General features: G+C 47.9%; 1 protein-coding gene across 2 annotated transcripts in view; it reads left to right on the top strand.

Moving 5' to 3' along the window:
- The first annotated feature begins 6048 nt into the window (after nt 1–6048).
- ELL2 (elongation factor for RNA polymerase II 2) overlaps nt 6049–25761 on the top strand; it is a 103983-nt gene continuing 84270 nt past the window's right edge. The window contains exon 1 of one of the 2 annotated variants that reach the window (XM_063964044.1): nt 6049–6510. In XM_063964044.1, coding sequence (XP_063820114.1) covers nt 6373–6510 — 138 coding nt within the window. In that variant the 5' untranslated portion in view covers nt 6049–6372. The remainder of the gene's footprint in view (nt 6511–25761) is intronic. The other variant, XM_063964043.1, reaches the window with a different exon arrangement.

Here is a 25761-nt window from a genome sequence, read left to right as displayed (position 1 = left end):
ACCACCTTAGGGAGAAACTGGGGACGAGTCCGCAGCTCTGCCCTGTCCGAATGGACAATCAGATATGGGCTTTTGTGAGACAAAGCCGCCAATTCTGACACTCGCCTGGCCGAGGCCAGGGCCAACAGCATGGTCACTTTCCATGTGAGATATTTCAAATCCACAGATTTGAGCGGTTTAAACCAATGTGATTTGAGGAATCCCAGAACTACGTTGAGATCCCACAGTGCCACTGGAGGCACAAAAGGGGGTTGTATATGCAGTACTCCCTTGACAAACTTCTGGACTTCAGGAACTGAAGCCAATTCTTTCTGGAAGAAAATCGACAGGGCCGAAATTTGAACCTTAATGGACCCCAATTTGAGGCCCATAGACACTCCTGTTTGTATGAAATGCAGGAATCGACCGAGTTGAAATTCCTCCGTGGGGCCTTCCTGGCCTCACACCATGCAACATATTTTCGCCAAATGCGGTGATAATGTTGTGCGGTCACCTCCTTCCTGGCTCTGACCAGGGTAGGGATGACCTCTTCCGGAATGCCTTTTTCCCTTAGGATCCGGCGTTCAACCGCCATGCCGTCAAACGCAGCCGCGGTAAGTCTTGGAACAGACATGATCCTTGCTGAAGCAAGTCCCTTCTTAGTATCTCTTGAAGTTCCGGGTACCAAGTCCTTCTTGGCCAATCCGGAGCCACGAGTATAGTTCTTACTCCTCTCCGTCTTATAATTCTCAGTACCTTGGGTATGAGAGGCAGAGGAGGGAACACATACACCGACTGGTACGCCCACGGTGTTACCAGAGCGTCCCAGCTATTGCCTGAGGGTCTCGACCTGGCGCAATACGTGTCCAGTTTTTTGTTCAGACGGGACGCCATCATGTCCACCTTTGGTCTTTCCCAACGGTTCACAATCATGTGGAAGACTTCCAGATGAAGTCCCCACTCTCCCGGGTGGAGGTCGTTCCTGCTGAGGAAGTCTGCTTCCCAGTTGTCCACTCCCGGAATGAACACCGCTGACAGTGTTATCACATGATTTTTCGCCCAGCGAAGAATCCTTGCTGCCATTGCCCTCCTGCTTCTTGTGCCGCCCTGTCTGTTTACGTGGGCGACTGCCGTGATGTTGTCCGACTGGATCAGCACCGGTTGTTTTTGAAGCAGAGGTCTTCCTAGGCTCAGAGCATTGTAAATTGCCCTTAGCTCCAGTATATTTATGTGGAGAGAAGTCTCCAGACTTGACCACACTCCTTGGAAATTTCTTCCCTGTGTGACTGCTCCCCAGCCTCTCAGGCTGGCATCCGTGGTCACCAGAACCCAGTCCTGAATGCCGAATGTGCTGCCCTCTAGTAGATGAGCACTCTGCAGCCACCACAGAAGAGACACCCTTGTCCTTGGAGACAGGATTATCCGCTGATGCATCTGAAGATGCGATCCGGACCATTCGTCCAGCAGATCCCACTGAAAAATTCTTGTGTGAAATCTGCCGAATGGAATCGCTTCGTAAGAAGCCACCATTTTTCCCAGGACTCTTGTGCATTGATGCACTGACACTTGGCCTGGTTTTAGGAGGTTTCTGACTAGCTCGGATAACTCCCTGGCTTTCTCCTCCGGGAGAAACACCTTTTTCTGGACTGTGTCCAGAATCATCCCTAGGAACAGCAGACGTGTCGTCGGAAACAGCTGCGATTTTGGAATATTTAGAATCCACCCGTGTTGTCGTAGAACTACTTGAGATAGTGCTACTCCGACCTCCAACTGTTCTCTGGACCTTGCCCTTATCAGGAGATCGTCCAAGTAAGGGATAATTAAGACGCCTTTTCTTTGAAGAAGAATCATCATTTCGGCCATTACCTTGGTAAAGACCCGGGGTGCCGTGGACAATCCAAACGGCAGCATCTGAAACTGATAGTGACAGTTCTGTACCACGAACCTGAGGTACCCTTGGTCCTGGTTCGCTATCACTGCTCTGAGTGACTCCATCTTGATTTGAACCTTTGTATGTAAGTGTTCAAAGATTTCAGATTTAGAATAGGTCTCACAGAGCCGTCTGGCTTCAGTACCACAATATAGTGTGGAATAATACCCCTTTCCTTGTTGTAGGAGGGGTACTTTGATTATCACCTGCTGGGAATACAGCTTGTGAATTGTTTCCAATACTGCCTCCCTGTCGGAGGGAGACGTTGGTAAAGCAGACTTCAGGAACCTGCGAGGGGGAGACGTCTCGAATTTCCAATCTGTACCCCTGGGATACTACTTGTAGGATCCAGGGGTCCACTTGCGAGTGAGCCCACTGCGCGCTGAAACTCTTGAGACGACCCCCCACCGCACCTGAGTCCGCTTGTACGGCCCCAGCGTCATGCTGAGGACTTGGCAGAAGCGGTGGAGGGCTTCTGTTCCTGGGAAGGGGCTGCCTGCTGCAGTCTTCTTCCCTTTCCTCTACCCCTGGGCAGATATGACTGGCCTTTTGCCCGCTTGCCCTTATGGGGACGAAAGGACTGAGGCTGAAAAGACGGTGTCTTTTTCTGCTGAGATGTGACTTGGGGTAAAAAAGGTGGATTTTCCAGCTGTTGCCGTGGCCACCAGGTCCGATGGACCGACCCCAAATAACTCCTCCCCTTTATACGGCAATACTTCCATGTGCCGTTTGGAATCTGCATCACCTGACCACTGTCGTGTCCATAAACATCTTCTGGCAGATATGGACATCGCACTTACTCTTGATGCCAGAGTGCAAATATCCCTCTGTGCATCTCGCATATATAGAAATGCATCCTTTAAATGCTCTATAGTCAATAAAATACTGTCCCTGTCAAGGGTATCAATATTTTCAGTCAGGGAATCCGACCAAGCCACCCCAGCGCTGCACATCCAGGCTGAGGCGATCGCTGGTCGCAGTATAACACCAGTATGTGTGTATATACTTTTTAGGATATTTTCCAGCCTCCTATCAGCTGGCTCCTTGAGGGCGGCCGTATCTGGAGACGGTAACGCCACTTGTTTTGATAAGCGTGTGAGCGCCTTATCCACCCTAAGGGGTGTTTCCCAACGCGCCCTAACTTCTGGCGGGAAAGGGTATAACGCCAATAATTTTCTATCGGGGGAAACCCACGCATCATCACACACTTCATTTAATTTATCTGATTCAGGAAAAACTACAGGTAGTTTTTTCACACCCCACATAATACCCTTTTTTGTGGTACTTGTAGTATCAGAAATATGTAACACCTCCTTCATTGCCCTTAACATGTAACGTGTGGCCCTAATGGAAAATACGTTTGTTTCTTCACCGTCGACACTGGAGTCAGTGTCTGTGTCGACCGACTGAGGTAAATGGGCGTTTTAAAGCCCCTGACGGTGTTTGAGACGCCTGGACAGGTACTAATTGGTTTGCCGGCCGTCTCATGTCGTCAACCGACCTTGCAGCGTGTTGACATTATCACGTAATTCCCTAAATAAGCCATCCATTCCGGTGTCGACTCCCTAGAGAGTGACATCACCATTACAGGCAATTGCTCCGCCTCCTCACCAACATCGTCCTCATACATGTCGACACACACGTACCGACACACAGCACACACACAGGGAATGCTCTGATAGAGGACAGGACCCCACTAGCCCTTTGGGGAGACAGAGGGAGAGTTTGCCAGCACACACCAAAACGCTATAATTATACAGGGACAACCTTATATAAGTGTTTTCCCTTATAGCATCTTAATATATAATAATATCGCCAAATAAGTGCCCCCCCTCTCTGTTTTAACCCTGTTTCTGTAGTGCAGTGCAGGGGAGAGCCTGGGAGCCTTCCTAGCAGCGGAGCTGTGTAGGAAAATGGCGCTGTGTGCTGAGGAGAATAGGCCCCGCCCCCTTTTCGGCGGGCTTCTTCTCCCGTTTTTCTGACAACCTGGCAGGGGTTAAATACATCCATATAGCCCCAGAGGCTATATGTGATGTATTTTTAGCCAGCATAGGTATTTTCATTGCTGCCCAGGGCGCCCCCCCCAGCGCCCTGCACCCTCAGTGACCGTTGGTGTGAAGTGTGCTGAGAGCAATGGCGCACAGCTGCCGTGCTGTGCGCTACCTTAAGAAGACTGGGAAGTCTTCAGCCGCCGATTTCTGGACCTCTTCTCTCTTCAGCATCTGCAAGGGGGTCGGCGGCGCGGCTCCGGTGACCCATCCAGGCTGTACCTGTGATCGTCCCTCTGGAGCTAGTGTCCAGTAGCCTAAGAAGCCAATCCATCCTGCACGCAGGTGAGTTCACTTCTTCTCCCCTAAGTCCCTCGTTGCAGTGAGCCTGTTGCCAGCAGGACTCACTGAAAATAAAAAACCTAACAAAACTTTTACTCTAAGCAGCTCTTTAGGAGAGCCACCTAGATTGCACCCTTCTCGGCCGGGCACAAAAACCTAACTGAGGCTTGGAGGAGGGTCATAGGGGGAGGAGCCAGTGCACACCACCTGATCCTAAAGCTTTTACTTTTGTGCCCTGTCTCCTGCGGAGCCGCTATTCCCCATGGTCCTGACGGAGTCCCCAGCATCCACTTAGGACGTCAGAGAAATATATATAACACTGCGCCAAATTATGTGCCCCCCCCCCCTTCTTTCAAACCCTCTGTCACCGTGTTCAGCAGGGGAGAGTCCGGGGAGCCAGCTTCTCAGCGGTGTGCTGTGGAGAAAATGGCGCTGGTGAGTGCTGAGGATCAAGCTCCGCCCCCTCAGTGGCGGGCTTCGGTCCCGCTTGATTTCTTTTAAAAACTGGCGGGGGATCTCAAATATACAGTGCAGAGCCCATATATGTCCTGATTTGCCAGACCAGAGGTTTAAATTGCTGCCCAGGGCACCCCCCCCCCCCCCTGCGCCCTGCACCATTACAGTGCCTGCCGTGTGTGTGATGTGTGGGAGCAATGGCGCGCAGCGTTACCGCTGCTCTTTACCTCAGTGAAGATCCGAAGTCTTCTGCCGCCTCTGAAGTCTTCTTTCTTCTCATACTCATCCGGCTTCTATCTTCCGGCTCTGTGAGAAGGACGGCGGCGCGGCTCCAGGACGAACAGCTAGGAGAGACCTGCGTTCCGACTCCCTCTGGAGCTAATGGTGTCCAGTAGCCTAAGAAGCAGAGCCTAGCAGTTAAGTAGGTCTGCTTCTCTCTCCTCAGTCCCTCGATGCAGGGAGCCTGTTGCCAATAGGCTCCATGAAAATAAAAAAATCTAACAAAATTTCTTTCTTTCAGGAAATTCAGGAGAGCTCCCTGTAATGCACCCAGTTTCCTCTGGGCACAGCATCAAACTGAGGTCTGGAGGAGGGGCATAGAGGGAGCATACCCTCCAACATGACCCGCCCCACTAGGTACAAAATGCTCTGTTTCTGGACTTCCCTCTTAATTTATTATTGCCATCACCTGTGAAGAAACAGCTTTCTTATCATTTAACTAGTTCAACACAGGTGATAGAAATCATAAATTAAGAGGGAAGTCCAGGAACAGAGCATTTTGTACCTAGTGGGGCGGGTCATGTTGGAGGGTCTGAGGGAGGAGCCAGTGCACACCCATATCTAAAGTTCTTTTTAGTGCCCATGTCTCCTGGGGAGCCCGTCTATCCCCATGGTCCTTACGGAGTCCCCAGCATCCTTTAGGACGTAAGAGAAATGGAGGTTTCCCTCCAGCTGTTGGCGCCTAAGGCAACTGCCTCCATTGTCTGGTAGTTTTTCCACATGTATTTATTTTTATGAAATTATCAATAAAGCATATTTCATATTGTGAGAAAGCCTTGCTATTACACATAAGATAATCCAGCACAAAGTATTTCCTCAAGCATAATGTAAGTAACCTTTAGCAGTTCCCACAGTAACTATCGTGCTCCTGTGAAACATACAAACTTTCAGCAGGTCACTGGTTTGGGGGAAAATTATAATATAATAATGCGAACAGCAGCAGCTATGTAATTGAAATGGGGGAAGAATGAAGCTCTCTCATATAAGGGGGAGCTGCGGCCAGTACAACGGCTATTGACACAGCAGCAGCCAGGTTCACGCACAGTGCGCGCACACCGTCTGACAGCAGACTCACTGGAGCCCCCCTCTCAGCGGGGAGGAGACGTCATGGTTATGTCACACCGTGCCCAGCAGCTCAGGGTCTGCCGCACGTCACTGCTGGCCACGCCCACTCATTAACACTGTGACGTCGCGCAAGGAACGAAATAATATCGAGAGGAAAAAGAGCCCTGGTCGCTGGCTATAAAGAGCTGGCCTGTACGTGCGGGGCGGGGCTTAGCGGCTGTCCAATCACTGTCGCCTGTTCCGTTTCGTGTACACAGCAGCAAGTTAGGCTGCGACATACAAAACCCGCTGCTCCCGGAGAATCGGGAGGGGAAGAGGGAGTGAGCGAGGAAGATGGCGGCGGCGGCTCTTAGTGAGGAGGGGAGGTACGGGCTGTCCTGCGGGAGGGGGACACAGGACCAGGTCACCGTACTTCACGTCAAACTCACTGAGACCGCCTTCAGAGCCCTGGAGAGCCACCAGAACACTAAGGTAAGGGGCAGAGCCGGCAGATGGCAAATGGGGTGTCTAGAAAGTGCCCCTGAGTGCTGTTGTACAGGGTGGGGGAGTGAGGAAGGTGGGCAGCTGTGTGCTGGTGGGGGTGATACGGGGTTGCTGGTGGCCAGGGTGCTGAGGGCTGCCTCCTCCATGTTATGTGAACCAGCTGGTCCCTTGTCTCCCAGGTGCACCAGCCAGTGCAGGCATAGGGGGAAGGGGTACTGCTGCCCCCTGCTACTTATTGCCCTGTGCCCCTGAGTGTGCTCCTGCTCCCATCAGCTGGGTGCCCTCTGTGGGGAGACCCTGACTTCATCCCCAGAGCTGACACTGGATGGAATTTCCCTGACAGCCCCCAGATCCTTTACTGTAGTGTCATCACTCTTCCTTACAGCTGGGCTAGTTTGCTCTACACCCACTTTATGTACTTGTTTTTGTGTATTTTGCTCATTTTGGGGTCTTTTCCCCTGTTATCCGGTTGGGGTGTCCTCTTGATTAGGGTCTCTGCCAGAGTAAGTAGGGTCCCAGGGGCGCCTGTGCGTTGTACCTGCTGGATAGGGAAGCTGGAGTAATCCTCTATATGAATCCCAGCAGTAGCTCAGTGCTGTGTTGTCAGTCCTACAGATACCATCCCCCCCCCCCCCCCCCCCCCCCTGTCTAGGTTTGTGGGGACAGCTGGTTAAACGGTTTTTAATTTTCTTCCCACCTCCCATTCACTGGCCACATAGCTGCTGGAGTTTCTCTCTTCCCCAGTGTAGTGGAACGTCGTCTTGTTATAAAACAATTGGTGACATATCTGCTTAGAACTACGTAAGTTACAGAACTATTATAATTGTGTCTTAAGAAATGCTTTCTGGCCTAATGGTGTTCCAGTGGTTGGGGTCTATTTCCATAAGGTAACTCTCTGGTGTCTTTGGGTTAGTTTAACATTCAGATCTAGCAGCAAAAGTATGACATTTACTTTTATGATCATGTTTGCTTTTCTTTAATCAAATCTTAAATGGCTTTATTTGGTACTCCTTTTAGATGGATAGCTTTTAACTAGCTGTACAGCTACAAGCATACATACAGCTTTACTTCCTCAGCGGTGCCAGCTGGTCTCCGATTCATTCAGTAAACTCAGCCAAAGTCCCAGCTCTGGAAATAGGGGAATTTTGCTGAGCTGTCACTTCAGGTCTCTAGCCTTGGGCCTGTAAAACATTTCTTGCCCTGTGCTGATTTGTATGATACGGTTTTGCGTTACCATTTGCTGTGCTGTCTGATTCGATGGGACAGCTGTTTGGAGGCTTTCCCTTGTTCTAAATTAGTTTTATATAAAATGCACTAAAATAATACATGTTGTTCTTCATATAGATCACTTGATTGTATATTTTACAGCCTATGGGTAAGGTTTGTTTAAACAGTTGCACATCTATGCCCCCCACCCCCTGTATTAATGCAGTCAGTGAAATTTCCATTCAATGGCAGGCTGTACTTGCTGTGTAGCTGATTAGTACTCTGGAAAGTACACTGTAAAATGGTAATAAACCATACCAGGAAATCTCTGGTACATTTTGACTCCATTGTTAAATAGTTTACTGTTGTATTAGTCACTTGTAGTTCTGCAGTCCTCCTACTAAGCATGAATGCGCTTTAATGCATAGAACACCCTTATGTAGGGTTTTTAAATTATTTCAGCTAATATTTTGCTGTCACTTTAGTGCATTTCTGATTTTTAATTGACTTTTTTTTTTTTTTTTTTCTGATCATGTGGTTTGCATATAAAAGCTAAGTACGTGCTCAGGCGCTCGCTTGACGGGCTTAATCATTGCTGCTTTCCTTGATTAGGGAGGCTTTATTGGATAGAAAGGAGACCTAATACCCCCAAAATCCCACACAGGAAACTGCTTACTATGCAATTCTTGTTTTCTATAAAAGGGATCTACTGTTCCTGGTATGAGGTGTCAGTCTAAACTGCGGGCTGAAATGCCTGAAGGTTTTTATCCTTCAGTTAGTAGGCAATATTCACAATGGTGAACAAGACATCCCTGTATTTATGTTGGTGTATACTTTTTGCCTTACATGGCCTTATTGTGACAACACATGCGTGTGTGTGTATGTATATATATATATATATATATATATATATATATATATATATATATATATATATATAATATATATATATAGCGGTCACAAACGAGGCGGCACTCAGAGGCTGTCACAAATTCTTGTAATAGTGCAAACAGAGAAATCAACGTTTCGGGGACCAGTTCCCCTTCTGGTCCCCGAAACGTTGATTTCTCTGTTTGCACTATTACAAGAATTTGTGACAGCCTCTGAGTGCCGCCTCGTTTGTGACCGCCATATCCTGGGGGGCCTCACCAAAGCTCTCCACGGAGGAAGGCACCGGAGCGAGACATATCCCTGAGTGGATATTTGGAGTGCCGGGGCAATAAGGTACACTATATATATATATATATATATATATATATTTATATATTTGCAAAGGTGCGGCACTCGTACCAAATGAACAGACTTCAAAAGCAAAGTAGCTATTGCATCAACGTTTCAATATTTATATATTGTCTTCAGATCCTGAAGACAATATATAAATATTGAAACGTTGATGCAATAGCTACTTTGCTTTTGAAGTCTGTTCATTTGGTACGAGTGCCGCACCTTTGCAAACTCTATTTGTTCCCCCTGTGAGGGCACCGCCGCAGCTGCTGATCTAAGCATGGAGTGCCGGACCTGCGAATCATATATATATATATATATATATATATATATATATTCATATATATATATATATATATATATATATATATATATATATATATATATATATATATATATATATATATATATATACTCAAAAAAAAAAAAAAGGGAACACTAAAATAACACATCCTAGATCTGAATGAATGAAATATTCTTATTAAATACTTTGTTCTTTACATAGTTGAATGTGCTGACAACAAAATCACACAAAAATTATCATTGGAAAACAAATTTATTAACCCATGGAGGTCTGGATTTGGAGTCGCACTCAAAATTAAAGTGGAAAAACACACTACAGGCTGATCCAACTTTGATGTAATGTCCTTAAAACAAGTAAAAATGAGGCTCAGTAGTGTGTGTGGCCTCGTGTCTGTATGACCTCCCTACAACCCACACAAGTGTCTCAGGTAGTGCAGCTCATCCTTGATGGCACATCAATGCGAGCTGTGGCAAGAAGGTTTGCTGTGTCTGTCAGCGTAGTATCCAGAGCATGGAGGCGCTACCAGGAGACAGGCCAGTACATCAGGAGACGTGGAGGAGGCCAACAACCCAGCAGCAGGACCGCTACCTCCGCCTTTGTGCAAGGAGGAACAGGAGGAGCACTGCCAGAGCCCTGCAAAATGACCTCCAGCATGCTACAAATGTGCATGTGTCTATTCAAACGATCAGAAACAGACTCCATGAGGGTGGTATGAGGGTCCGACGTCCACAGGTCGGGTTTGTGCTTAAAGCCCAACACCGTGCAGGACGTTTGGCATTTGCCAGAGGACACCAAGATTGGCAAATTCGCCACTGGAGCCCTGTGCTCTTCACAGATGAAAGCAGGTTCTCACTGAGCATGTGACAGAGTCTGGAGACGCCAAAGAGAACGTTCTGCTGCCTGCAACATCCTCCAGCATGACCGGTTTGGCAGTGGGTCAGTAATGGTGTGGGGTGGCATTTCTTTGGGGGGTCGCACAGCCCTCCATGTGCTCGCCAGAGGTAGTCTGACTGCCATTAGGTACCGAGATGAGATCCTCAGACCCCTTGTGAGACCATATGCTGGTGCGGTTGGCCTTTGGTTCCTCCTAATGCAAGACAATGCTAGACCTCATCGGGCTGGAGTGTGTCAGCAGTTCCTGCAAGATGAAGGCTTTGATGCTATGGACTGGCCCGCCCGTTCCCCAGACCTGAATCCAATTGAGCACATCTGGGACATCATGTCTCGCTCCATCCATCAATGCCGCGTTGCACCACAGACTGTCCAGGAGTTGGCGGATGCTTTAGTCCAGGTCTGGGAGGAGATCCCTCAGGAGACCATCTGCCACCTCATCAGGAGCATGCCCAGGCATTGTAGGGAGGTCATACAGGCACGTGGAGGCCACACACACTACTGATCCTCATTTTGACTTGTTTTAAGGACATTACATCAAAGTTGGATCAGCCTGTAGTGTGTTTTTCCACTTTAATTTTGAGTGTGACTCCAAATCCAGACCTCCATGGGTTAATAAATTTGATTTCCATTGATAATTTTTATGCGATTCTGTTGTCTGTACATTCAACTATGTAAAGAACAAAGTATTTAATCAGAATATTTAATTCATTCAGATCTAGGATGTGTTATTTTACTGTTCCCTTTATTATTTTTTGAGCAGTATGTATGTGTATATGTATGTGTGTGTGTGTGTGTGTGTGTGTGTGTATATGTATGTGTGTGTGTGTGTATATGTATGTATGTATATATATAATATATATATATATATATATATATATATATATATATATATATATATATATATATATATATATATATATATTTATATATTATCATTTTTTTTTTTTTTATTTTTTTTTATTGGGGTATAAAATAATATATAATTTTCCTTGCATTTTTATCGCAGACAGTGTTGGTAATTGATTGCTATAGAACCTGCAGCCCTCCAGCTGTTGAACTACACATCCCAGCATGCCCTGCTACAGTTTTGCTGTTTGGCCTTGCTAAATCTGTAGCAGGGCATGCTGGAGGGCCAAAGGTTCCCCATCCCTGCTATAGAAGCTTTTTAAGTGGGATGTACGATCAGTGACGTATGCTTTACTTGCCTAGAAGGGAAATCTTCATACGTAAAGCAACAGATTGTGTACTTTACACAGTACATACTGTCAGACTTTCTGCCTGGCCTAGTGACCTCTTGTGCTGATCACTTTTGTTCTTCTTGGCTCTTACATGCAGTCAGCTGGGACTTGGAGAATTCGAAGTGAATCACTTCACATAAACAGCATGTATTCAGGCAGTCACAAAGTTTCTGCAGGTCTCTATTGCCAGCGTGCTTCTAAAGAGATGTTAACAGCTCACATTTTCCCACTTAATGCAGGCAGCTCAGATTACGTTTAAAGAATAGGCAAATTGTCCTCTGCTTCTCCGGAAAGACAGATTAAGAAAATACAGAGTCTGCCAAAGGTGCAGTTTTGAGAACAGCTCTGCATGTTTCTCAGTATATACACTTGTAGGGTGGTGTTAGATGTTTTTTTCTAAGAAGCAGCTTTCATAAGAAGTTGCAGGGTAAATGTTTAGAACCTAAATTAGACCATTTAGAACAAAAAACAAAACACTCGTACAGGCTGTCAGTTTCCATCCCGATGCATGAAAACGTGTCTGAAAATGGAATTGTCTCCAGTGATCCAATATTCACCCATCATTGTACTCTCAAACACTCACTTGGCCATGTTGCAGTTTTCTAAATACTACCTACTATAGTCGGTGACCTACAATGACCTCTTACATGCAAGTAAAACAACTGCATGTCACACATGTGACATCTAGTTTTACTGGCATTTAAATGCAAATCAGCCAGTGGATACCTGGCCTTGCAGTTTTCTTAAGTGTTGTCCAGATCACCTAATCTGCTACGTTAACAAAGTTAAAGGGGGTACACACAGAGATCAGTTCTTAAATTCTAATGCCTCCTACAGACTCTGCAATCTGCCGCCGAGCTGCCAGACAGTGAATACGGGCGACATGGTGGGGGGAGGGGGCGGGGGGAGGAGTGAAGTTTCTTCACTCCCCCTGTTACCTGGCTCCATAGCAGGGCGTGCTAATATGGATAAGATTGTTTATATTGGCCAGCATGCATAAGCGACGGGGCACTAACGATGAACGAGCGTGGGGCCGCGCATCGTTCATCGTTAGTGCCTACACAATGAACGATATGAATGAGTTCTCGTTCATTAATGAATGATAACGTTCATATCGTTAAGGGAAATCTTTGTGTGTAGGGCCCTTAAGCAATCTGACTAGATTGCATAGAATTTAAGCACGGATCTCTCCGTGTGTATGCCCCATTGCGATGCGTGGCCCAGCACGTCGCTATCGCAGGTGTGAGATTGGCCTGCATGCAGGCACAATCTAGCATGCTGCTCATTTCACTGCTGGGTGAAATGAGTGGCCTCCCCGTTTGCCCCCCTCGCTCAGCACACGGCGTGCTGTGCTGAGTGGGGTGAGAGAGATCCCTCAGCACACATCTCTCCCCTTGTGTATTGGGCTTCTATACTTGCTTTTTCCTGTCAGGATTCTGACCATTGGATTGCCGCTGTCGGTATACTGACCACTGGCATCCCGATCAATGCCAAATCAGCCTCATCACTACGGAGGACATAATTTAACTGTTTGGAAACACTTCAAAATGGGACATAAACAGGAAATACGAGGGCGTCTGCTGTGTAGACTCAAATGTCTCAAATCTGTTTGACCATTGCCTTAAGGAACGGTTTATAGCGGTGTATTACCTAGAGCTTAATTTGAAAGAAAAAATCTAAAGGAGCTTTCTACTTCTCACCACAGGTGTACATCACCTATGGCACTGCTTGGTTGTCTGTAACAAGAGAGATTTAAACACTGCGTCTCTAATCAAAAGGATTAGAGCTGCTTTCTTGGATCCACTCTGTTATGGAGATATCGGACCAGCAACAAAAGGGATCATTAGAGAATCCCTGGCTGTTTGCGAGTGCTGGGACACTGGTAAATATAGCAAGTGTTCTGGGCCCATCACCAAAGTACTGCTGGATGGTGAGTGGGAAAGAAAAATTTAAATGTATTTGTAAGGTAAAAAAAAATATATATATAGAGGGGTAAATTTACTAAAATGGGAGTTCTATTTAAGATGGGATGTTGCCCATAGCAACCAATCATGTTCTACTTCTCATTTATCTGGCACTTTCTAGGTTATAATACCTGGAATCTGATTGGTTGCTACAGGCAACATCCCATCTTAGATAGAACTCCCATCTTAGTAAATTTACCCCAGAGAGAGAGAGATTATAAAAAAAAATTCCCCGCCCTCTTGTGCTGTTTTTTTTTATTTTATTTTTATTTAAGAAGGCTGCAACATTTTTCTGTCTTGATTCTAAAGGTAAAGTTAGTTAGTCAAAAAAAAAAGGTAAAGGTAAAAAAAAAAAAAAGGTAAAGGTAAAGTTAGTCAAAATCTCCTACAGCCAGTTCAAGGGAAATCGCTCAGTAAAAATCTTAGTCAAAATCTCTCTGTGTATGCACCTTTAAGAGTTCAATCCTTCTAGTTGCGGGTTACAACAGCACTGCAACTCTCTCCTCATGGTTCAGTATTGCATATTTCTCTACACTGCTCCATGGGTCTGCTGACAAGTAGCGAGTTAAGAGGGTACTGCAAGTGTCTTGTATAGCTACACTTGCACTGTAAGCTGACTTGCAGCTAATAGGGTTGACCCCATAATGTAGTGGCTGTGTTTTTACAAATCTAAGTTGCTAGCATATGAACGGTTTTGTTCTAAGTGGTGTATTAGGGAATAGAAAATGGTACAGGACAGCTGTTATCTGAAAGCTACATCAGGGCTTGACAAATCCCAGGGGCCAGGTAAACATGCCCCTAGATTTTGCTGCCTGGCTATCAGATTTTGGAGGGAGGAAGCAGATCCTCTACAGCCCCAGCTATGATTTTGAGAGGCATGTCTGTATTGCGACGGCCATTTCTTGCACAGGAGTGCATGTGCTGAGTGTCTGTCCTGGCCTGCTCTGCCTGTCTATCCCATCCTGCTCTGTCTGCTATCTCCAAACGCCGGCTGCACAGAGATCTCCAATAAGAGGGTCTATGCGTGGCCAGGCATTGCGGCTTCAGAGGGGTAGTGATGTGGCCACATGGTAGGAGGTTCGGTTTGCCTGGGGGAGGCTGTGGAGTGGTTGGTAGCCTGTGGGGGATAGCTGCTCATTAATGTGGCCGCAGGGGAGAGATTGTTGTTGGCCTTGGGGGCAGCTGCACTGCAGTTTGGATGCAGAGGGCTGGCGTGCCAGGGGGTACCCCTTTTGATTGTGTGGGGGTTGGTTTTCCTGGGGGTTGGGGCGGAAGCTGCTCAGTAATGTGGCTGTGGTGGGGGGGGGAGTCTCAGTATTTTTTTTTATTATTTTTTTTTTCTCTGACGTCCTAGTGGATGCTGGGGACTCCGTAAGGACCATGGGGAATAGACGGCTCCGCAGGAGACTGGGCACATCTAAAGAAAGATTTAGGACTATCTGGTGTGCACTGGCTCCTCCCCCTATGACCCTCCCCCAAGCCTCGGTTAGATTTCTGTGCCCGGCTGAGCTGGATGCACACTAGGGGCTCTCCTGAGCTCCTAGGAAGAAAGTGTTTGTTAGGTTTTTCTATTTTCAGTGAGACCTGCTGGCAACAGGCTCACTGCATCGAGGGACTAAGGGGAGAAGAAGCGAACCTACCTAAGTGGTGGTAGCTTGGGCTTCTTAGGCTACTGGACACCATTAGCTCCAGAGGGATCGAACACAGGACCCGACCTCGTCGTCCGTTCCCGGAGCCGCGCCGCCGTCCCCCTTACAGAGCCAGAAGCAAAGAAGGTGGTCCGGAAAATCGGCGGCTGAAGACTTCGGTCTTCTCCAAGGTAGCGCACAGCACTGCAGCTGTGCGCCATTGCTCCTCATGCACACCACACACTTCGGTCACTGATGGGTGCAGGGCGCTGGGGGGGGGGCGCCCTGAGCAGCAATACTGACACCTTGGCTGGCAAACTGGCACCATATATAGCCCCAGAGGCTATATAGGTGCTTTTTAACCCCTGCCAGAATCCATAAAAATGCGGGAGAAAGTCAGCAAAAAAGGGGCGGAGCTATCTCCTTCAGCACACTGGCGCCATTTTTCCCTCACAGCTCCGTTGGAGGGATGCTCCCTGGCTCTCCCCTGCAGTCAATACACTACAGAAAGGGTTAAAAAGAGATGGGGGGCACAATTTAGGCGCAGTATATAATATATATAGGCAGCTATAAGGGAAAACACTCTTATATGTGATATATAGCGCCCTGGTGTGTGATGGCATACTCTCCCTCTGTCTCCCCAAAGGACTTTGTGGGGTCCTGTCCTCTGTCAGAGCATTCCCTGTGTGTGTGCTGTGTGTCGGTACGGCTGTGTCGACATGTATGAGGAGGATAATGATGTGGAGGCGGAGCGAATGCCTGTAAATGTGATGTCACCCCCTGCGGGATCGACACCGGTGTGGTTGGACTTATGGAAGGATTACGTGAAAGTGTCAACTCCTTACACAAAAGGTCGACGACACAGAACAGCCGGCTACTCAGCTTGTGCCTGTTCCAGCGTCTCAAATGTCATGGGGGGCTCTAAAAACGCCCGCTACCTCAGATGGCAGAAACAGATGTCGACACGGATACCGACTCCAGTGTCGACGACGATGAGACTAGTGTACCCTCCAAATAGGTCCACCCGTTACATGATTGAGGCAATGAAAAATGTATTACACATTTATGATAATACCCCAGGTACCACATAAAAGGGTATTATGTTTGGTGAGAGAAAACTACCAGTAGTTTTTCCTGCATCTGAGAAATTAAATGAGGTGTGTGAGGAAGCGTGGACTTCCCCCGGTAAGAAATTGATAATTTCTAAACGGTAATTGGCAGCGTACCCTTTCCCGCCAGAGGATAGGTCACGTTGGGAAACACCCCATAGGGTAGATACAGCGCTTACACGCTTATCAGAAAAGGTGGCACTACCGTCTCCGGATACGGCCGCCATGAAGGAACCTGCTGATAAAAAGCAGGGGGTTACCCTACAAGATATAGTCACACACTTGGGCATTATATTGCGACCAGCCATTGCTTCGGCATGGATGTGCAGTGCTCCCGCTGCGTGGTCAGATTCCCTGTCGGAAAATTACTATGGATAGGGACAATATTTTGCTGACAATAGAGCATATAAAAGACGTGGTCTTATACATGCGTGATGCACAGAGGGATATTTGCCGGCTGGCATCAAAAATAAGCGCTAGGTCCATTGCCGCCAGACGGGGGTTATGGACTCGGCAATGGTCAGGCGATGCCGACTCGAATCGGCACATGGAAGTTTTGCCCTATAAGGGGGTAAAACTGTTTGGGGATGGTCTTTCAGACCTCGTTTCCACAGCTACTGCTGGGAAATCGACTTTTTTGCCACAGGCTACCCCACAACAAAAGAAAGCACCGTATCATCAAGTACAGTCCTTTCGGCCCCAGAAAAGCAAGAGGGCTAGAGGCTCATCCTTTCTGCCGAGAGGCAAAGGTAGAGGAAAAAGCTGCAGCACACAGCTAGTTCCCAAGAGCAGAAGTCCTCCCTGCGTCCGGTAAGTCCACAGCATAACGCTGGGGCTGCTCAGGCGGACCCGGGTACGGTGGGGGCCCATCTCAGAAATTTCAGCGCCCAGTGTGCTCTCTCACATGGATCCCTGGGTCCTTCAAGTAGTATCTCAGGGGTACAGGCTGGAGTTCGAGACGTTCTTCCCCCCGCCGTTTCCTAAAATCTGCCTTACCGGCACCTCCCTCTGCCAGGGAGGCGGTGTTGGTGGCTATTCAACACTATAATCACAACAAGTGATTGTCAAGGTGCCCCTCCTTCAGCAAGGAAGGGGTTACTATTCCACAATGGTTGTGGTACCGAAACGGAACGGTTCGGTGAGACCCATCTTAAAATTAAAATACTTGAACTTTTATATCAGAAGATTCAAGTTAGAGATGGAATCGCTCAGGGCGGTTATTACGAGCCTGGACGAGGGGGATTACAGGGTCTCCCTGGACATCAAGGATGCGTACCTGCATGTCCCCATTTACCCTCCTCACCAGGAGTACCTCAGATGTGTGGTACAGGACTGTCACTATCAGTTCCAGACGCTGCCGTTGGAGTTGTCCACGGCACCGAAGGTCTTTACCAAGGTAATGGCCGAAATGATGATACTCCTTCGCAAGAAGGAAGTTTTTATTATCCCGTACTTGGACGATCTCCTGATAAAGGCGAGGTCCAAAGAACAGTTGGTAGTGGGGGTAGCACTCTCTCGGGAAGTGCTACAACAGCACGACTGGATTCTCAATATTCCAAAGTCACAGCTGGTCCCGACGACACGTCTTCTGTTCCTGGGAATGATTCTGGACACAGACCAGAAAAGAGTGCTTCTTCCAGTGGAAGCACACGAGTCCTGGAAAAAAAATTGGAAGCTTCGTACGAAGCATAATTCCATTCGGAAGGTTCCACGCAAGGACGTTCCAGTGGGACCTGTGGGACAAATGGTCCGTGTCCCATCTACAGATACAACAGCGGATAACCCTGTCAGCAAGAAACAGGGTGTCGCTGCTGTGGTGGCTGCAGAGGGCTCATCTACTAGAGGGCCGCAGATTCGGAATACAGGACTGGGTCCTGGTGACCACTGAGGCCAGCCTTCGCGGCTGGAGTGCAGTCACACAGGGAAGAAATTTCCAAGGAGATTTCGCTTCACATAATTATTCTGGAGCTAAGGGCCATTTACAATGCCCTAAGCCAAGCAAGGCCCCTGCTTCAGAACCAACCGGTACTGATCCAATCAGACAACATCACGGCGGTCGCCCATGTAAACAGACAGGGCGGCACAAGAAGCAGGATGGCGATGGCAGAAGCCACAAGGATTCTCCGATGGGCGACCTACACCCGGGAGAATGGGGACTTCTTCCAGAAGTTTTCCAAATGCGGGTAAACCGTTGGGAATGACCACGGGTGGACATGATGGCGTCCCGCCTCAACAAAAAGTTGAAAAGATATTGCGCCAGGTCAAGGGACCCTCAGGCGATCACTGTGGACGCTCTAGTGACACCGTGGGTGTACCAGTCGGTTTATGTGTTTCCTCCTCTACCTCTCATACCCAGGGTACTGAGAATAATAAGAATGCGAGGAGTGAAAACCATACTCGTGGTTCCGGATTGGCCAAGAAGAGCTTGGTACCCGGAACTTCAATAGATGCGGGCAGAGGACCTTTGGCCTCTGCCGCTCAGACAAGACCTGCTGCAGTAGGGACCCTGTCTGTTCCAAGACTTACCGCGGCTGCGTTTGACGGCATGGCGGTTGAACACCGGATCCTAAAGGAAAAGGGTATTCCAGAGGAAGTCATCCCTACCCTGATCAAAGCCAGGAAGGATGTCACCGCAAGACATTATTACCGCATTTGGCGGAAATATGTTGCTTGGTGTGAGGCCATGAAGGCCCCGAAGGAGGAATTTCAACTGGGTCGATTCCAACACTTCCTGCAAGCAGGGGTGACGTTGGGCCTCAAATTGGGGTCCATCAAGGTCCAGATTTCGGCTCTGTCGATTTTCTTCCAGAAAGAACTGGCTTCACTGCCTGAAGTTCAGACTTTTGTCAAAGGAGTTCTGCATATTCAGCCTCCTTTTGTGCCCCCAGTGGCACCTTGGGATCTCAATGTGGTTTTGGCATTCCTGAAATCACATTGGTTCGAACCACTTAAGACTGTGGAATTAAAATATCTCACGTGGAAAGTGGTCATAAGATGGATAGGGCAGAATTGAGGACTAGTCCTCAGTTTCTCCCGAAGGTGGTCTCAGCTTTTCACTTGAACCAACCTATTGTGGTGCTTGCGGCTACTAGGGACTTGGAGGATTCCAAGTTGCTGGACGTAGTCAGGGTCCTGAAAAATTATGTTTCCAGGACGGCTGGAGTCAGAAAAACTGACTCGCTGTTTATCTTGTATGCACCCAACAAGCTGGGTGCTCCTGCTTCTAAGCAGTCTATTGCGCGCTGGATTTGTAGCACTATTCAGCTGGCGCATTCTGCGGTAGGATTACCGCAGCCTAAATCAATAAAAGCCCATTCCACAAGGAAGGTGGGCTCATCTTGGGCGGCTGCCCGAGGGGTCTCGGCTTTACAACTTTGCCGAGCAGCTACTTGGTCAGGGGCAAACACGTTTGCTAAATTCTACAAATTTGATTGCCTGGCTGAGGAGGACCTGGAGTTCTCTCATTCGGTGCTGCAGAGTCATCCGCACTCTCCCGCCCGTTTGGGAGCTTTGGTATAATCCCCATGGTCCTTACGGAGTCCCCAGCATCCACTAGGACGTCAGAGAAAATAAGATTTTACTTACCGGTAAATCTATTTCTCGTAGTCCGTAGTGGATGCTGGGCGCCCATCCCAAGTGCGGATTGTCTGCAATACTTGTACATAGTTATTGTTACAAAAATCGGGTTTTGTTGTGAGCCATCTCTTCAGAGGCTCCAATTGTTATCATACTGTTAACCGGGGTTCCTATCACGTGTTATATAGTGTGATTGGTGTGGCTGGTATGAGTCTTTCCCGGGATTCAAAATCCTTCCTTATTGTGTCAGCTCTTCCGGGCACAGTTCCTAACTGAGGCTTGGGGGAGGGTCATAGGGGGAGGAGCCAGTGCACACCAGATAGTCCTAAATCTTTCTTTAGATGTGCCCAGTCTCCTGCGGAGCCGTCTATTCCCCATGGTCCTTACGGAGTCCCCAGCATCCACTACGGACTACGAGAAATAGATTTACCGGTGAGTAAAATCTTATTTTTTTTTTTGGGGGGGGGGGGATGGATTACTCTAGCTCCTACACTCACTTTCATCCTGGCTCCTAGATTTTAGAAATAATTGTAAGCCCTGAGCTAGTTTTATGTATAGCGTTTCTGAATATTTGAAATTGAGCAAGTATGACACTTTTCTCCATCCACCTTGGATACTTCATTCTTGTTCTCATAAAGACTTGGTAATGAGTTTTCAGAATAGTACCACTCCTATCCACCCCGCTCCTTACTGAATCACTATTCTTCCATGTATCAACGTTTTGGTTTGATGTGTTGCTACAGGCCAGAAGCCTTCCCTAAATTATATTCTACATCTTGCTGCATTGGGGCTTTTCTTTTTGTTTTTTTGTTTGTTTTAGTTTTCTCACCTTGAATAAGAACCCAGCTGAACCTCTCAGTGATTGCCATCAAATAACCAATAAAATCTTCTTCAGATAAATATGCTTTCTCTATCGTCCTAGTGGATGCTGGGGTTCCTGAAAGGACCATGGGGAATAGCGGCTCCGCAGGAGACAGGGCACAAAAAGTAAAGCTTTAGGATCAGGTGGTGTGCACTGGCTCCTCCCCCTATGACCCTCCTCCAAGCCAGTTAGATTTTTGTGCCCGGCCGAGAAGGGTGCAATCTAGGTGGCTCTCCTAAAGAGCTGCTTAGGAAAGTTTAGCTTAGGTTTTTTATTTTACAGTGAGTCCTGCTGGCAACAGGATCACTGCAACGAGGGACTTAGGGGAGAAGAAGTGAACTCACCTGCGTGCAGGATGGATTGGCTTCTTGGCTACTGGACATCAGCTCCAGAGGGACGATCACAGGTACAGCCTGGATGGTCACCGGAGCCTTGCCGCCGGCCCCCTTGCAGATGCTGAAGTAAGAAGAGGTCCAGAATCGGCGGCAGAAGACTCCTCAGTCTTCTAAAGGTAGCGCACAGCACTGCAGCTGTGCGCCATTTTCCTCTCAGCACACTTCACACGGCAGTCACTGAGGGTGCAGGGCGCTGGGAGGGGGGCGCCCTGGGAGGCAAATGAATACCTAATTTGGCTAAAAATACCTCACATATAGCCTCCGGAGGCTATATGGAGATATTTAACCCCTGCCAGAATCCGTTAAGAGCGGGAGACGAGGCCGCCGAAAAAGGGGCGGGGCCTATCTCCTCAGCACACAGCGCCATTTTCCCTCACAGAAAGGCTGGAGGGAAGGCTCCCAGGCTCTCCCCTGCACTGCACTACAGAAACAGGGTTAAAACAGAGAGGGGGGGCACTAATTTGGCGATATGCTTATATATATATTAAGATGCTATAAGGGAAAACACTTATATAAGGTTGTCCCTATATAATTATAGCGTTTTGGTGTGTGCTGGCAAACTCTCCCTCTGTCTCTCCAAAGGGCTAGTGGGTCCTGTCCTCTATCAGAGCATTCCCTGTGTGTGTGCTGTGTGTCGGTACGTGTGTGTCGACAGGTAGGAGGACGATGTTGGTGAGGAGGCGGAGCAATTGCCTGTAATGGTGATGTCACTCTCTAGGGAGTCGACACCGGAATGGATGGCTTATTTAGGAAATTACGTGATAATGTCAACACACTGCAAGGTCGGTTGACGACATGAGACGGCCGACAAACAATTAGTACGGTCCAGACGTCTCAAAAACACCGTCAAGGGTTTTAAAACGCCCGTTTACTTGAGTCGGTCGACACAGACACAGACAGGGACACTGAATCCAGTGTCGACGGTGAATAAACAAACGTATTCCTTATTAGGGCCACACGTTAAAGGCAATGAAGGAGGTGTTACGTATTTCTGATACTACAAGTACCACAAAAGAGGGTATTATGTGGGATGTGAAAAAACTACCATAGTTTTTCCTGAATCAGATAAATTAAATAAAGTGTGTGATGATGCGTGGGTTCCCCCCCGATAGAAAATTATGGGCGGTATACCCTTTCCCGCCAGAAGTTAGGGCGCGTTGGGAAACACCCTTTAAGGTGGATAAGGCGCTCACACGCTTATCAAAACAAGTGGCGGTACCGTCTATAGATAGGGCCGTCCTCAAGGACCAGCTGACAAGGCTGGAAAATATAATAAAAAGTATATACACACATACTGGTGTTATACTGCGGCCAGCGATCGCCTCAGCCTGGATGTGCAGAGCTAGGGTGGCTTGGTCGGATTCCCTGACTAAAAATATTGATACCCTTGACAGGGACAGTATTTTATTGACTATAGAGCACAGAGAGATATTTGCACTCTGGCATCAAGAGTAAGTGCGATGTCCATATCTGCCAGAAGATGTTTATGGACACGACAGTGGTCAGGTGATGCATATTCCAAACGGCACATGGAAGTATTGCCGTATAAAGGAGTTATTTGGGGTCGGTCCATCGGACCCGGTGGCCACGGCAACAGCTGGAAAATAGAGCATTTCTATATATGCGAGATGCACAGAGGGATATTTGCACTCTGGCATCATGAATAAACGCGATGTCCATAACTGCCAGAAGATGTTATGGACACGACAGTGGTCAGGTGATGCAGATTCCAAACGGCACAGTATGGCCGTATACAGGAAGAGGACTTGTTTGGGGTCGGTCCATCGGACCTGGTGGTCACGGCAACTGCTGGAAAATCCACCGTTTTTTACCCTAAGTCACATCATTGCAGAAAAAGACTCCGTCTTTTCAGCCTCAGTCCTCTCGTCCCTATAAGATCATATCTGCCCAGGGATAGAGGAAAGGGAAGAAGACTGCAGCAGGCAGCCCATTCCCAGGAACAGAAGCGTTCCACCGCGTCTGACAAGTTCTCAGCATGGCGCTGAGACCGTACAGGACCCCTGGATCCTACAAGTAGTATCCCGGGGGTACAGATGGGAATGTCGAGACGTTTCCCCTTCGCAGGCTCCTGAAGTCTGCTTTACCAAGTCTCCCTCCGACAAGGAGGTAGTATGGGAAAAAATTCACAAGCTGTATTCCCAGCAGGTGATAATTAAATTACCCCTCCTACTACAGAAAAGGGGTATTATTCCACACTATATTGTGGTACTGAAGCCAGAAGGCTAGGTGAGACTTATTCTAAAAAAATTTTTTGAACACTTACAAAGGTTCAAATTAAGATGAAGTCACTCAGAGCAGTGATAACGAACCAGGAATAAGGGGACTATATAGTGTCCCGGGACATCAGGGATGCTTACCTCTATGTCCCAAAATTTGCCCTTCTCACTAAGGGTACCTCAGGTTCGTGGTGCAGAACTGTCACTATCAGTTTCAGACGCTGCCGTTTGGATTGTCCACGGCACCCTGGGGTCTTTACCAAGGTAATGGCCGAATTGATGATTCTTCTTCGAAGAAAAGGCGTCTTAATTATCCCTTACTTGGACGATCTCCTGATAGGGGCATAGTCCAGGGAACAGTTGGAGGTCGGAGTAGCACTATCTCGGATACTGCTACAATCAGCACGGGTGGATTCTAAATATTCCAAAATCGCAGCTGATCCCGACGACACGTCTGCTGTGCCTAGGGATGATTCTGGACACAGTCCAGAAAAAGGTGTTTCTCCCGGAAGAGAAAGCCAGGGAGTTATCCGAGCAAGTCAGGAACCTCCTAAAAACAGTGCATCATTGCACAAGGGTCCTGGTAAAAATGGTGGCTTCCTACGAAGCAATTCCATTCGGCAGATTTCACGTAAGAACTTTTCAGTGGGATCTGCTGGACAAATGGTCCGGATCGCATCTTCAGATGCATCAGCGGATAACCCAATATCCAAGGGTGTCTCTCCTGTGGTGGTTATAGAGTGCTCATCTTCTAGAGGGCAGCAGATTCGGCATTCAGGATTGGATGCTGGTAACCACGGAGCCCAGCCTGAGAGGCTGGGGAGCAGTCACACAAGGAAAAAATTTCCAGGGAGTGTGATCAAGTATGGAGACTTTTCTCCACATAAATATACTGGAGCTAAGGGTAAATTTATAATGCTCTAAGCTTAGCAAGACCTCTGCTTCAAGGTCAGCCGGTATTGATCCAGTGGGAAAAACATCACGGCAGTCGCCCACGTAAACAGACAGGGCGACACAAGAAGCAGGAGGGCAATGGCAGAAACTGCAAGGACTTTTCGCTGGGCGGAAAATCATGTGATAACACTGTCAGCAGTTTTTTCATCCCGGGAATGGAAACTGGGAAGCAGACTTCCTCAGCACGACCTCCACCCGGGAGAGTGGAAACTTCATTGAGAAGTTTTTTCCACATGATTGTAAACCGTTGGGAAATACCAAAGGTGGACATGATGGCGTCCCGTCTGAACAAAAAACGGGACAGGTATTGCGCCAGGTCAAGAGACCCTCAGGCAATAGATGTGGACGTTCTGGTAACACCGTGGGTGTACCAGTCGGTGTATGTGTTCCCTCCTCTGCTTCTCATACCTAAGGTGCTGAGAATTATAAGACGTAGAGGAGTAAGAACTATACTCATGGCTCCGGATTGGCCAAGAAGGACTTGGTACCCGGAACTTCAAGAGATGCTTACAGAGGTCTTATGGCCTCTGCCGCTAAGAAGGGACTTGCTTCAGCAAGTACCATGTCTGTTCCAAGACTTACCGCAGCTGCGTTTGTCGGCATGGCGATGGAAAGCCGGATCCTAAGGGAAAAAAGGCATTCCGGAAGAGGTCATTCCTACCCTGGTCAAAGCCAGAAAGGAGGTGACCGCACAACATTATCACCACGTGTGGCGAAAATATGTTGCGTGGTGTGAGGCCAGGAAGGCCCACAAAGAAATTTCAACTCGGTCGTTTCCTGCATTTCCTGAAAACAGGAGTGTCTATGGGCCTCAAATTGGGGTCCATTAAGGTTCAAATTCGGCCCTGTAAATTTTCTTCCAGAAAGAATTGGCTTCAGTTCCTGAAGTCCAGAAGTTTGTCAAGGGAGTATTGCATATACAAACCCCTTTTTTGTGCCTCCAGTGGCACTGTGGGATCTCAACGTAGTTCTGGGATTCCTCAAATCACATTGGTTTAAAACCAGTCAAATATGTGGATTTGAAGCATCTCACATAAAAAGTGACCATGCTCTTGGCCCTGGCCTGGACCAGGCGAGTGTCAAATTGGTGGTTTTTTCTCAAAAAAGCCCATATCTGTTTGTCCATTCGGACAGGGCAGAGCTGCGGACTCGTCCCCAGTTCTCTCCCTAAGGTGGTGTCAGTGTTTCACCTGAACCAGCTTATTGTGGTGCCTTGCACCTACTAGGGACTTGGAGGACTCCAAGTTGCTAGGAGTTGTCAGGGCCCTGAAAATATGTTCCAGGACAGCTGGAGTCAGAAAATCTGACTCGCTGTTTATACTGTATGCACCCAACAAGTTGGGTGCGCCTGCTTCTAAGCAGGCGATTGCTCGTTGGATTTGTAACACAATTCAACTTGCACATTCTGAGGCAGGCCTGCCACAGTCTAAATCGGTTAAGGCCCATTCCACAAGGAAGGTGGGCTCATCTTGGGCGGCTGCCCGAGAGGTCTCGGCATTACAACTCTGCCGAGCAGCTACGTGGTCAGGGGAGAACACGTTTGTAAAATTCTACAAATTTGATATCCTGGCAAAAGAGGACCTGGAGTTCTCTCATTCGGTGCTGCAGAGTCATCCGCACTCTCCCGCCCGTTTGGGAGCTTTGGTAT

This window comes from Pseudophryne corroboree, chromosome 1, assembly GCF_028390025.1.
Source record: "Pseudophryne corroboree isolate aPseCor3 chromosome 1, aPseCor3.hap2, whole genome shotgun sequence".
Lineage (NCBI taxonomy): Eukaryota > Metazoa > Chordata > Amphibia > Anura > Myobatrachidae > Pseudophryne > Pseudophryne corroboree.
Note: the sequence above shows the minus strand (reverse complement) of the source record. Positions and strands in the feature narration are given on the sequence as shown.